Source organism: Neolamprologus brichardi, chromosome 16 (genome assembly GCF_056152115.1).
Source record: "Neolamprologus brichardi isolate AB-2024 chromosome 16, ASM5615211v1, whole genome shotgun sequence".
Taxonomy (NCBI): Eukaryota; Metazoa; Chordata; class Actinopteri; order Cichliformes; family Cichlidae; genus Neolamprologus; species Neolamprologus brichardi.
In genome coordinates, this window is record NC_142119.1 from 22,261,952 (window position 1) to 22,275,613 (window position 13,662).

Consider the following 13,662-nt stretch of genomic DNA (forward strand, 5'->3'; position numbering starts at 1 on the left):
CAAATATTGACTTTCAAGCTTATCTGAACTCCACAAACTCTGTTTTACCGTAATGTACTGCATATCCATTTTTATCTCAAGTTATATTTTTAAAAAGTCATGTCTTGGGTTGCTCAAGACTTTTGCACAGTAGTGTACATTTGCAATTAAAGATTACAACAACAAAAAAAGCTCAGAAAATCCTCGCCTTTGGATAAACAAATTGTCCAGATTCAAATATATTTGATCTATAACTTTATAAAATAAAGTAACAAATCCTCTTAGTTCAAAATGCAGATACAGTTTCTTCCTGTAGAGGGGAGTAGCGTACTTTGGTGGTGTTCTCCCCTTCAAGTCTCCAAACAAAAACAGAAGAGCAGCAGTACTCCGAGGGGATATCGGGAAATGTAGTTTAATCTTCACCTCTCTCTTATTTTCTTCTATTCTGAAGCATTATTTGCCGGCCTACAGTTCCCGACATGACTTGTGCTTCTGTACCGGTGGAAACTTAGTTGCTGAATGACTGAAGTGAATTTTGTCATCTCCCGGACGCCGTGTATGTTTTAATCGAGGGTAACACTTTATTCTGTGTCTGTAGGTAATGCCGTGGCTGTGTGGTAGCAGTGATCTTCCTTGGTGATAGATCGAGGCTGACAGCAGGGACTTTACCCTCTGCTGCACCTCGCTAGTTTAGAGTTCACCTCGGTTAGCTCTGTTTTCGTAACGTGTTTCACTGAGTTCCTGTTGCCTAACCTGTGCCCTGTGCTGTTGAAATGCTAATAATCTGAGTTTTATGGCAGAACTAGATAGTGTTACAAAAAAAATATTTAATGAGGAAAACGTCACATCCTGGGGAGCTCATTGCACCAGTGTTGCACCATCAGGAACCGTCAACTTTTTTTCTCTCTCGTTTATTTTAACGTCAGGTATGCAGTTGATTCGACAACTTCCGCTTTACTCAATGTGTTACAGTTGGCCACACCATCATCATCTCTGACATCCCTGACCGTGACAGGAGGTCTAACTGTACCAGGTAACACAGGTTAGTGAAAAGAGCAGAAACAGCTGTTAGACTGATGTTAATGGCCTAACAAAGGCTTTTTAAATGTGAGGCTTTTGCTGCTTTTCTTGTCTTGTTTATTTGAAATCCTTTGAGTTTTCACAGTTTTGTATTGAAAGACTGATGAGGATTTGTGACTGCTGATTAACTGATGTTGTTCAAACAGAATGTCCAAATAATTTAGTTTAAAAGAGTTTTAAATGGATGTTTGTATGTTTTCATTGTCTCTTAAAACCACGAACTTGGTAGCTTTAATAGTTTTTAGATCAAACTCCAACTTTCTAATCGATCTCTTATGTAAGGGACACAGACTGTTTCGATCCTGTGCATATGCTTTATCTCACTCTCAGTGGCTCTGTGGTGACAGCTGGTGTCTTTTGTTCACAGCACAGCCATGAGGGGACTTTGGGGCGGAGCGGCTGCATTAGGGTCGGTGTCTGTGGCGTTTGGCTCGATGCTGTGGTCACAGCAGAAGACTAAACCGGAAAAGGCTGCTACGGGTTCCAACCATGCTGACACCAACGCTGATTCCCCATACGAGCTAAAGCTGGTCCAGATCTTGTTCCGACATGGCGCCCGAACGCCCCTAAAGTCAATACCTGATATTATGGAGGTAAAACTGTCTTCCGTTAAGAGCATGTTTTGTAGAAAATGATGTTTCACACATGAAAAAAACCTGCAAATTCTTTTTTTAACAAAGGCCCAGTGGGTGCCAACGCTTTTGGAGCCACCGCCGCACACCAGCATCGACTATGTAGTGACAGATCTTCAGGGTGGCCCCAGGCCCCCGGCTCCTATAGAAGACAGCTATCGGAAAAACATACTTAGTGTGAGTCATTGTCTTTTTTGTTTTTTTAAATAGGTGTGATGTGGCTGCTGGCTGTCATCTGGCTTAGTTGACTTTGACTCTCACTATGAAAATGATGGAATAAACTTAATAATGCTGCTTTGCTTTTAGTGGTATTACAAAGTTAATGTCTGAACACATTTCTTCTGGGCTTTCCATAGACCTTATGTGTGTAGCACACTTGTTAGTCTCCTCAGTTCATGTAGTTTTTCTCCATCTAGTGGCTTAAAGGTGCCACTACAGATATCACTGGCCTGGGCTCACTCACTCACTGCTGAACTGTACGTAGAGCTTCCTATTGACATATCGTGTCCAGTCACAGTGTCCGTGGAGCTGTTACTTTCCTGTGCTGAGAGCTGCTTTGCTAAAGAGGTTTAACTTCACTGGATTTAGCTTAGAAAACTAAATCCCCCAATATGGACTCCGGCCATTCTTGTACCACATCCAGCCCGGATTCCTGCATGTGATCCCAGGTGTGTGTCTGCCCGGCCACATCTGTGGGTATATAACCTGATCCTGTTTGTTGTGTTTGGCAGGGTGGCACATTCCCTGGTCAGCTGACCACACTGGGCATGCAGCAGCTGTATGAGTTGGGCAAAAGACTAAGGGGGAGATACATTGAAGAAAGCGATTTCCTTACCTCCACATTTAACCCAGCTGAGGTCTAGTAAGTGGTCCAAATCATAACAAGGAGCAAGGAGAAAAAAAACCCTCATATCTGTGCTCTGACATTTTGATAGATTGGGTTTATGAGTGCAAGTACAAAGGATATGAGTTTAAATGCTTTTACTATTTTAGAACTGGGTCCCTTCCATGACCTATTTTTTTTCTCCTTATTTCTAGCGTGCGCTCCACTAATATTGTGAGGACCATTGAGTCTGCCAAGTGCCTGGTTGCAGGGCTCTTCCAGCAAAAACAAAAAGGTAGAGCGGAGATGTGCAGTATGTTACTTATCCCATTTTTCTGTCTCATCTCATCTGTTTATTTAATTTTTCATTTATTTTGCAATTTCCTGTTCTACTTGCAGCAATTGTGCCTATTTTAACATCGGAGGCCGAATCTGAAATCCTGTATCCTAACTATCACGGATGCAAGATGCTTAAAATCCTTTGCGGGTATGAAGAGAGTGTGTTTTCCTAGCAATAGAGTCCCATCAAGCCTAAACCATCCTACTGGAGCCTTGAAATAATGTGCTGTGGAAACATTATGAGCAGAGTTGAGGCGCGTGTGACAGGTTGTCACGGTGTATCTGTTTTTTGTGGCTCACACCGCATGTGTTCTTTGCAGCCACCGCTGGGCAGAGTCGACCACTCTGCCAGACATCGCAGCAGACCTGCAGAGCATCCAGAGCGAGCTGGGGATCGCTGCTCACCAGAAAGTTGACTTCATCCTCATTAGGGATGACATGGTTGCCAGAGAGGTGACACTGCCACATTGTGATTTATGTGACTTTTTGCTAGCTCTCGCCACAAGCTATCAGAATTACATAGGATTTACTGTAAAGACGTGGCCAGGAAGCCGCAACCTCACAAGCTGCTGCTTATGTAAGATGAAACTCAGCATCAGAGTTCATTAATCTTCTTGAGATCCAGTCTGATATTAACCCAGATATTAAGATTGACAGCATGTGTCCATGTGTCACAATAGAGGGTGAAATCACATTTAATGAGTAGGAAGCCGCAGTTTTTCTGGAGGGTTCTCACTAGTCAAAGCCAGCGGTGGTGTCGATGTCTATCTGTTGTCATTTAATTCTCACAGACAAATGAAATCAATGCATTTAGCTTCATGCTGTTTAAACAGAAATTATACGGGGTTTTTTGAAGACTTGCAACTTGTTCCTTTGCATTAACAGACACACGGCCTGCCCTGCCCTCAAGTGCTCGACACCTGGAGGAATAAAGTGGAACAAAGAGCCGTGGATATGATGTGCCATATCTTCGAGCCCAGCAAGAGGTCAGATTAACCAAAGTCACCAGTCCCAGGGGCTTATCTAAAAGGCCAGATTGAGATTTACCACTTGTGCATTCAGCTTCACAGGCTGCCTTTCTCTTGCTGTCTGTGGCAGAGAGAGCTTGCAGCTGTCTGTGGGACCTCTCCTGCACATGTTGGTGGACAACATTGAGGAGAAACTACAGGGCACCTCATCAGAGCCAAGCAGGTTGGACGTGCATTATTTCACACATAAACGTAACTGTGGTTGGTCTTCAAATGCTTCACTCTTGAAATGCTCTCTCAAACAGGAAGGTGTTTTTGTACTCCGCACATGACACCACTCTGATTCCTTGTCTCTTGGCTTTGGGGATTTTTGACATGAGATGGCCACCGTATGCCGCTGATCTCACTGTGGAGCTGCACCAGAACCGGAAAACGAATGAGGCCTTTGTTAAAGTGTCATATGTAGGCGAGGTAGGAGCTGAGAATGTGTCGCAGGATGAGCAAAAACAAAAAAAAATTGCATTTTTCTTTTTCTTTCTATAACCTCAAGTTGCTTTTTCTTTCTGCAGGATCAACTCATACGGGGTTGTAGTGCAGTCTACTGCCCCCTGGAGGAGTTCAAACAGATCCTCTCCACATACTCGCTGAGCCCTGACGACTACCACTCGCACTGCAACAGAACCGTAGGCCCGACCGAACCCTGAACCTTGAGCAAGCCTTTGCATCGGCACACCGCTGACAGCCAGCACGCATCATGCCTTTTTAACGTCCTCAGTCCTCTCTCCATCCAGCCGGCATCAGTCATTATCATCTCACTGTCAGAGCACGCTGGAGTACAGCCACTTTTGTAGAGCTTTCGGGTTACACCGCTTGCTTTCAGGAGTCAACATCATCTTGTTACCATGGCAATCACATTAAAGGTGCTATAAATGACATTTTGAAGCACTGAATGGTGCACTAGAGCACTGGCATCTTAAGACCAAAGCAATCACCCCCCACCCCCTTTCTCTCTGCAATTCATTTACAAACAGAAAGGTTGTGCACACGTGAGCCAACAAAAAGCATCCAGCACCGACCATCACTCTATGCAAACACAGTAAAAGCCATTAAATGGCTGTGATATGCTACATGCCCACCCACCATCAGCGGCGCTTTTCCCATGTTTTTTGTCCTGCATTCAGATTGGATGTAACACACACACACAGATTTTGTTGACATCTTAGATGGACTAACAATTGATGGGCTGCTTTTATTGCGCTTACTGTAGTAACATTACCTTGACTTCCCCTGCCTCTTCTGTTTGTGCTCTTTGTGGGGGTGGGGCACCATGTGAATACTCTGAACTGCATTCTGTCTCTTTATAAATGCAGGGAGGACAAACATTTTCAAAGGGAGGGACTCATTCACTAACGCACATGTGGCTACAAAAACAAAGAACAAAGACACTCATTTTACAACACGCAGGAGGCTGGCAGCTTCGTCCTCTGCTAAGATCATCATCACTCCACTACATCTGTATGAATAGCTTTTTGCTGCTATATGAAAAACCTGATATATAGAACCTTTAAAATTAAGTTAAACGATTAGTTCAATAACAGCTGAGTGCAAAGTGGAAGAGGGTGATAGATGCTTTATATTTGAATGCAAGTTAAGCTCACTGATTAAGGCTGAAGTTATTTTATACTTTCTAATTGTTAACACCACAATTAGCTTAGTTTTTAAGAATCAACTGGTAACTCACCTGAACAGGAGTAAAGTTTACATTTGTTTGGGATTCTTTATGGTTGCAAGCATTTGCTGCACTGGGAAAATATAAAGCATATGTGAATGCTGCAAAGAAAATCATGGTTTTTGCAACTAGGGGACATCTCAGTCAGTAAAATGATGTGGTTTGTGTTTTTAATTAACTTAGAAATGAGGCCTTTATGGCACATTGGAATGTATTACATCAGGCTTTAGTCTAGCATTGATATTTATTCATAGGATAAATTCGTTGTTTTCTCTCTTTTTGGGATGGTGTTTGTTAACATCTCCAACAGTATTCTCAACCTTTCCTTTACACTTTTAAACAACTACTGCAGTTATGCATCACACTGATATATGGACAGGTTTGTATTATGTGGCCTGTGTCTGATTGCTGATTAAATTATTCCATCAAATCAGTTGCGCTCCCAACTGTATTCATCATATTCAGTTCGATCATTCTTCGGGGAAGTATAGTTTAATGTACTGGATCAAGTGTTTAGAAAGGTGTGTAGAGTAGAGACTGTGTTAGAACACTTATTCTGCTACAACATGTTTTGAATGAAACATTTTGCCTCCTTGTGAGACCACAGTGCAATGCATGCTTGAATCACACGGACCCAAGTGTTGCGCTGTTCCAGCAACACACCTTGTACCTTATCTGTGGGAGGTTCCCATGACCTGCCATTCAAAATGTAAAGATTTATTTTGGTTTGGTGTGACATGAATACAGATTTTAATCAATATGGAGTCTTTTTTTCTCCCCCCTGTAAGCTCACACCTTGCGAGAGGCTCTGAACTATTCCCACAGGCCAAATGAAACTTTTAAAATACAGGTTAGAAAAACCTCAAGGCCTCTTCTGAAGCTAGTGGAGAAGCATTTGAACGCATCAACAAGCTTGAATCTATTTTAGAAGTGTGGTGTCCTCTGAAAAATAGTCTCACTTAGTACCTCCTGATAAAATGTCAGCATATTAATGCTGCTCCTTAATATGACTTGCACTTCTTGTAGCAGAATGTTGGTAAGCTGGTACGAGTATGTACAAGACAAAGACACGTAACTGGTCCTTGTAAGTGAAATAGTAAAGACTCCTCTGTGGAAACATACACACGTGTGCACACACACACACTCCATAGACATGTATATAACAAAAGAATATCTTTTATTTGTAGTCCATCACCACAGCCCTGGTAGGCTATTCTGCACCAAAGCCAATGGAGAAACACATGACAAGCTTATACAATAGAGAAAAGAGAAGAAGTCAACTGGATGGTAAGCAGTACGTGTTTACATTTCTGTGTCTCACTCCGGACACCACACCTGCCTTACTAAAAAAAAAAAAAAATTATTTTATTTGTTTAAATTTTTTTATACCAGATCTACCTAGCTCTAGTTCTATAATACCTGGCATACCTGCTGCGGCGCAGCCACTCCTGTCCTATTCTGCTGACCATCGGGAGATTATTGCTGTGGGAATGATCATTACCCAGAGTCAACAAGAGAGTCAAAACAAAACAGGAACACAACAGGAACAAGAAGAACACAGCACATCTGGGTATTAGCAATAGTATTCACGCTGGCGAGCGTCCTGAAAGTTTTGGAGCACAGAGTCAAATGTCATCTACAACTTGAAATGGACTGGAGATTATCATGGTGCTGCAAAGCTGCCAGGATCCTCACACTTAAAATGTGTTTGCTCTCAATGGTAAAAATAGAGAAAGAAGACGCTTTCTGCAGATGGTCCATGTTTGTGCTTTTTTAATAATACTATTATCTTAATGAGGTCATAGTTTGGTTTGTTATACACTGGAGTTACAAAGAAAATTAAAATAGACTAAAATTTGAATAGCCCACCAATGGTAAACAGTACAGTATTTTTAGGGGGACGTTCCTCCCCCAATGAAAGCTTGGTAAGAGGAGTTGAGAGGTCACTGATAGAATGCCTATACATACAGACACATACATACATACCACACAAACGCACATTCGGTCAAGCACGCCAACGCACTCTCACGTATATACTGTACAGATACAGTCAAAACAATGGAGCGAGAGACAAGATGGATTTCCACTAAAGTCTTCACAAAGCACAAATTCTTCTTTCCTTTCTCTTGTTCCATACCACTTTCGCGACAAATTTGTTTTTTTGTTTTGTTTTTTTTTTAATTTCAAAAAAGTAGACATATACTGTAGCATCTCCACGCTGACTTTTAGTTAGGTTTGATTCCTCTTTGATGTCAAAGTCATCTTTACAGTCAGATAATCAAAAAACCCAAAAACAAACAAACAAAAACAACCCAAACCCCCCCACATGAACAGTTGCAAAACTGTGTGACCACAACAATCCCATACATTCTGAAGTTCATGAGTCAAAATTAAATGTTCTTGTGGCAAAAGTACTCCAATGCGGCCCTGTCACAGTCTCCGCCGGAATAGTTCACACAGGACATTACCAGGTGACTGGTTATCTCCACTCTGCTCATTTTCTGGGTACGCTATCTCGTTCATATTTTACCTCCTTTACTCGAGTCCATCAGTTTAATGAATACTCTCCGGAGTCCGATATCATTACTCCTTCCTTGTGTATTGTCCAAGAACATTCTAGTTACAATGTTTCTGTTGGATTAGAACATTCCAGGGCCCGGACTGAAGCCCATGTCCATGTCACGAGGCCTCATCTGACCCCCCATCATCATTGTCTGCTGCGGGGGGCCGCCCATGCCCTGCAGTGACATCATCATGTTAGGTGAGCCTCCAGGACCTGGGTGGGCCATTTGTCTCCCCTGGATCATTCCTCCTGGGCCCCCAGGGGACATCATCCGGTGCTGAGGGCCCATCATGCCTTGGCCCATGAATCCCGGTGGCCGCATTGAATTGTGGCCAGGGTTGCCCATTGGCATGTCTTGAGGGCCCATTCCCCCAGGACCAGGTCCCCCTGACATTCCCCCCATCCCCTGCATTGGCATCCCCATCCTTGGTGGGCCGTCGCCCATCATGCTCTGCATGGGAAAGCCAGAAGGGTGTGGCGGTTTCCCCCCGGGGTTGTCTCCTCCACCTCGAGGGTAGTAAGACAGAGTCTGACTAGGCTTCTCTGAAGGGATTATCCTGGACAGGTCAAACTCGGGAATACCAGAAGCTCCCGGCCGCATTACCTCATGAAGGTCTGCGTCACTGAATCCACCTTGCATGTTATTGAACTCTGGCCCACCAGGGGTATTGGGTTTGCACATAACCCCATCAGCCCCACCCCCATGAGACATATTCCCCATCCGTCCTCCCATAGGTCCTCCCTCTCCCTGGAAACCCATAGGATGGCCAGGGAAGCCTTGGGGACCGGGACCATTGTGCGGAGAGAAAGGGCCTTGCTGGGAGGGTGACTGGGTTAGGGGGTATCCCTGGCCCCGGTGAGGGTAACCCATGCGTCCCTGTGGCATCATTTGAGGGTTGGCCATACCAGGGTCTTGAGGATTTGGTGGTATCATCATACCATGAGGCATCATGCCTGGGCCCATATTTGGGGCATTGGGAGAGGGCATCTGTGGGGGCATGCCATGTGAGAGAGGCTGGGATCCCATTGGATTCATACCTAGAGGGCTGAGGGCAGGCATAGGTCCAGCATTTCCAGGTCCCATCATACGTGGATTGCCTTGGTGATTCATTGCCATACCTATAAGTCAAAAAGAAATTATTATATACAGAGTATAGCGACTGGTAAAGTAGCTCAAGTTCAGAGAACTGAAATTAAATACTATACAGAAGATATTTCACGTCTTACCATTATTGTTCCCTGACGGCAGGTTAGGGGAACGAGCTGGCGGTGAGTCATCATCAGAGCTAGCAACAGTCTTTATGGCATCGTGGTAAAGTGGGGTGGAGCTGGGCATTGCAAACTTGGACATGCGTGACATCATGATGGAGAGCGGGTTCTGGGATAGTGTTGGTTCAGGAGGTATGGTGTAAGGGCTACCAGACGGAACATTGCCTGGGAGAGACATGGAGCCAGATGGAGCCCCTGATGAAGGAGGGGCTGAGGGAGGGCCGTTACCACCTAGACGACAACATATGAAGAAACAGAGGACATGACAAAGAAATAATAAAATACAACAGTCGATTCTTTTTCTTCTTGTGGATTGTTTTACATTAAACTACCACAAGTGACATTCCTTGTAATTTGTGTGCAAATTCAGACTTAGTAAGATAATGTGGCTACTACATTATGTGGCCAGAAGAGGGAGCCACTGGACCATAACCCACCCAACCCCACCCCACAGATGTGTTAATCTGAAAGATCTGATGAACATGGAAGATAAACACATCAGATCCATATCATTTTTAGTTTTTAGGTTGATTCTGTTTCAACAAGTTGAGTCAAATATCTGAAATGTAATCACTGAGACAATAACTATAACTAAAATTCAACCCCATATCATTTAAAAAAATAAAATCCCAATATTAACTGAATACAACTTCTCTTTTTTCATTGTTTTTATTTAGGAATTTTCTTTTTGCAAGAAAAGGGTACAGATGACAACAGAAAAGGAAAAACAATGTATACCTTGCTCCATACTTGGCATCATATTTGGTGAGGTGATACTGAGCGGAGGCTTGCCACCCTGAGGGGGCACTCCGGGACTCTGCATGGGTGGTTTTGGTGAGGAAGCCCATCCTGGAGATGGGTTAGGAAGAGAAGGAGATCTCATATGAACAGGAGAAGCACCTGCTGATCCCATCATGGAGTGAGGAGACTTCATTGGTGCTGAAGTTGGAGGTGCTGGGGGGGCAGCAGGGCCTGTGGAACCGGTGAGCATGCCAGCCAGTTGGGACGGTGTTTGAGGGGACTTAAGATTAGCCGAGGGAGAGCCCATCATGGGGGACTGCACTTGCCTCAGAGGAGGGGACTTAAGTGGATTAACACTGGGAGAGTTCCCACCTCCTGCTTGGACATTCAGATCTGCTGGCTTGCGGCCCCTCTGGCCTTGTGCAGGACCCCCAGCAGAGGGAATATGATTAATACGGCCATTGCCTCCAGTTGGTGTAGATCTGTGCTCCGGACCAAATGCTTGGTCTGCATGTGGACCCCTCATTCCTCCAGCACCCCCAGGGAAGGATCTCCCAGGCCCTATAGGAAAGTCTCCTGGTTGCGCCTGCTCAGGGAATGACCGACCCTGCATGGGCCTGCCTTGTGGACCCATATTCTCCATTGGCCCTCCACCCCCTCTCATTCTCATCATCTCATCAGGGCTCATATTCATGGGGGGATCTCGTAGTTTTGAAGGATGCATATGAGGTCCTGGCCCCGGACCAGGCCCCATGCCGAACTCAGGTCCCATTTCCCGGCCCCCTATTCCTGGCAGTCTAGAGGAAGGACTCATGGGACCATCACTGGGCATTCTGGGAAACATACCCATGCCATTACCTGGTTCCATTCCACTTCTTTGGTGTCCCATCATCCTCTGCATGTCCATCATCATCCCAGGAGGAAGACCCTTCTCTCCACCCATTCCTTGGTGAAACATTGCCTCTTGGACTGACTGAGGGTTTGGGAAACGCTCACCACGAGCTCCTGGACCAGCAAACATTGGCCCAGGTCCTCCAGGGAAACGCGCTTCTCCTATACGGGGAGGCAACTCATCAGGCCATCCCATTCCAGGCCTCGGGGGGCCCTCCATCTCGGGATTCATCATGCCAGAGAAGCCAGGCATCCTCTGCATATGTGGGGGCATACCCCTGGGGCCAGGGCCCATGCTCATGCGCTCTGGATAGTGATCCGGTGGCCCACCTGGACCTCCCCACATTTCTCCTGGGCCCATCTGATAAGGAGGCGGGGGCCCTCGCATCATGCCACGTGGACCATGGGGGTGCATCATCATATCAGGACCAATTGGCCGGTGTTGCATTTCTTGTTTCTTCCTCTTCTCTTCGTAAAATTCCTGCTGTAGCTTCAGCCACGCCACCTGTTCTGGGGTCATCTGCTCTCCATCTCCACATCCACCTGGGCCTCCCATGTGTGGACCCATTTCATCCTGTGGAAATGGGGGCATGTCCCTGGGACCATGGGGTGGGCCAAAAGGTGGACCTTGTGGACGAGGTCCTACTGGTCCACCTGGTGGGCCTAAACTCTGAGACTGGGCTATCATAGCCTGTAAGGGGCCCTGCTCAGACCTCCGGGGTGGCACATCAGGACCCCCATCATGGGGTCCACTATGGGATTGTTGAGCTCCAGCTGGCGGGGCATCGCGGTCATCAGGGAAAAGCATGCGCTGAATATCTCGCAAGGTCTGCAGAGAGCGCTGCCGATGTTCTATCTGTTCTTGTGACAGACCCTCTGTGTTCACCTCCATGTTCAACAGCTCCTGGGTTAGCTGCTGGTGTTGCTGCTGCTGTTGGGGTGTCAGACCTGTTCCACCAGTTCCTCCACCCTGTCCACTTTCACCTGATGTTGGGGGATTGAGGCCAGCCTCTGGTTGGGTTGCAGGGACCTGGTCAACTGGGGCTGTAGTGTTACTGGGGCTGCTGCTATTTTTGGATTCCATGCCTGTAGAGGATGAGCCTTCCTGCGGAAGAACACCAGATTGGCTCCCTTGATTTGAAGGCTGTGGTGGGGCTGGCTCTGACGTGCCAGGTAAGGACGGGTTGGATCCAGGCTGGTGGCTCTGATCTTGGGTGTGGGACGGAGGCTGCTGGGGAGGGTTGGAGTCGTTTGCTGCATTGTTCTTTAACACAGAGAAAGAGAAACGGGATTGAGATGTAGCAGTGTCAACATAATCATGTTCATATATATATAAAATTTCATATATGCCATGTATATATGTTAGTATTTATTTACTATGAAATGAGTATTTACCAAGAGGAGGTGAGCTATGTCCCTGTTGTTGGAGATGTTTGTAATGTGGAAGACAATGATGTTTTCTATACGGCCACTAATAACCTCTTCAGCTGCCCTGAGGACAAGGAGGCAGACGGTTAGATATCAGTCATCAGACACAATAGTGAGTGTGAGTGTGTGAGACAGTGAGCCACATGAATGAGTCTTAGATGCGACCATGAAGGTAATGCCAAGGTCAGCAGACTAAGAAAAGTATTACACATGCCAACTTCTACTGGGCATCCACATAACTCCCAAAAGAGAGTGGTAACCTAAGCCAAGCATGTACTCCCGCTGAAAAACACACGCTTGTGCAGATACACACAAAAAATTTAGGCTATAATTGAAAAAGCTGGGTGAAGGACAGGCGAGGAAGCCAAGTACCTTAGTCCCACATATACAAACAGCTTTAACAGTCACTGATGGCAGAAGCACAAAGATACACTCAATGAAAATATCACTGTTAGCAATTCTATTTTAATCGTGCTGCTGCAGATGTAGGTTTTTATTATATAAAAGAAAAAATGTTTTACTTTCTATAAACTCATTAATATTTAAAACTTGGCTAGATAAACCAACTGTGAACACCAACAATTAAACAGGAATATTCTATTTCAAAGCCAAAATATATGACAAATACAAAGTAATAGAAAAGGTATCTTCTGGCTTCCTTACTTGTTAGCTATCCCTGTGCTGAAGACATAAACAAATTTTGAGCCTTGTTTCTGTCCACTAGCAGGCTCTGTTGTGGAGACTTGGCCTCCCAGTGTATTGTGGGAGGGCGTTGAGGAGCGACTGAGTCCGGCATTGGAGGTAGAATGTGTGACAGTGTCCTGGGGATTCACATCGCTGGAGTTTGAGTCTGCAGGGAGAAAACAGGGTATACCCACGACTTTAAGCACAGACTTATGGCAAATGTAGTTCTACTGAAAACCGCTTCCAAGTCAAGTTGATTAATGGAAGGAATATTATATATGCTTGAATGCACATGTTAACACACTTACTGAAGAATCCTCTGTTATCTTCGTCACTTTCTCCCCCAGAGTACCAGTCAGCTCCACTGTACGGCGCCCTCCTCTCCGTAACACATATCCTCTTCGCCCTGCTACTATCTGTACACACACACACGCACACACAAAGCCATCAGTGGCCTTAGGTTTATCAGTGTGACTGGCAATGAGGGACTGCAAAGTACATCTTTCAAGATGTCCAATTTGTATTCTCTTGCCAGA

At 45.3% G+C, this 13,662-nt stretch overlaps 2 protein-coding genes across 9 annotated transcripts in view; one reads left to right on the forward strand and one right to left on the reverse strand.

Moving 5' to 3' along the window:
- Positions 1-429: 429 nt before the first annotated feature.
- acp6 (acid phosphatase 6, lysophosphatidic) lies at positions 430-6,289 on the forward strand. 7 transcript variants are annotated; one of them, XM_087853058.1, is made up of 12 exons: positions 430-535; positions 906-1,021; positions 1,427-1,652; positions 1,740-1,868; positions 2,423-2,553; positions 2,730-2,809; positions 2,914-3,001; positions 3,174-3,306; positions 3,739-3,839; positions 3,952-4,044; positions 4,127-4,292; positions 4,391-6,289. In XM_087853058.1, exons 3-12 carry the CDS (start codon positions 1,434-1,436, stop codon positions 4,523-4,525), a joined length of 1,275 nt encoding a protein of 424 aa, XP_087709184.1. In that variant the 5' UTR covers positions 430-535; positions 906-1,021; positions 1,427-1,433; the 3' UTR covers positions 4,526-6,289. The 7 variants fall into 7 exon arrangements, with proteins under 7 accessions (XP_087709184.1, XP_087709188.1, XP_087709186.1 ...); XM_087853062.1 differs by having other exon boundaries at positions 906-1,012; XM_087853060.1 differs by having other exon boundaries at positions 476-552; positions 952-1,021.
- Positions 6,290-6,740: 451 nt separating this feature from the next.
- The window catches only part of bcl9 (BCL9 transcription coactivator), a 28,543-nt gene continuing 21,621 nt past the window's right edge, over positions 6,741-13,662 (reverse strand). For both annotated transcript variants that reach the window (XM_006788362.3, XM_006788363.3), the window contains exons 5-10: positions 13,435-13,542; positions 13,106-13,292; positions 12,410-12,506; positions 10,121-12,278; positions 9,341-9,613; positions 6,741-9,232 (exon numbers count right to left, since the gene is read on the reverse strand). In XM_006788362.3, coding sequence (XP_006788425.1) covers positions 8,190-9,232; positions 9,341-9,613; positions 10,121-12,278; positions 12,410-12,506; positions 13,106-13,292; positions 13,435-13,542 — 3,866 coding nt within the window. In that variant the 3' untranslated portion in view covers positions 6,741-8,189. The remainder of the gene's footprint in view (positions 9,233-9,340; positions 9,614-10,120; positions 12,279-12,409; positions 12,507-13,105; positions 13,293-13,434; positions 13,543-13,662) is intronic.

What these genes read in the sequence shown, in the direction of transcription:
- acp6 (XM_035906610.2), top strand. Translation starts at nt 499, where the DNA reads ATGACTGAAGTGAATTTTGTCATCTCCCGGACGCCGT. An exon ending in ATCGGAAAAACATACTTAGT is followed by an intron (nt 1,869 to 2,422) that starts GTGAGTCATTGT and finishes TGTGTTTGGCAG; the next exon opens with GGTGGCACATTCCCTGGTCA. An exon ending in ATCTTCGAGCCCAGCAAGAG is followed by an intron (nt 3,840 to 3,951) that starts GTCAGATTAACC and finishes TGTCTGTGGCAG; the next exon opens with AGAGAGCTTGCAGCTGTCTG.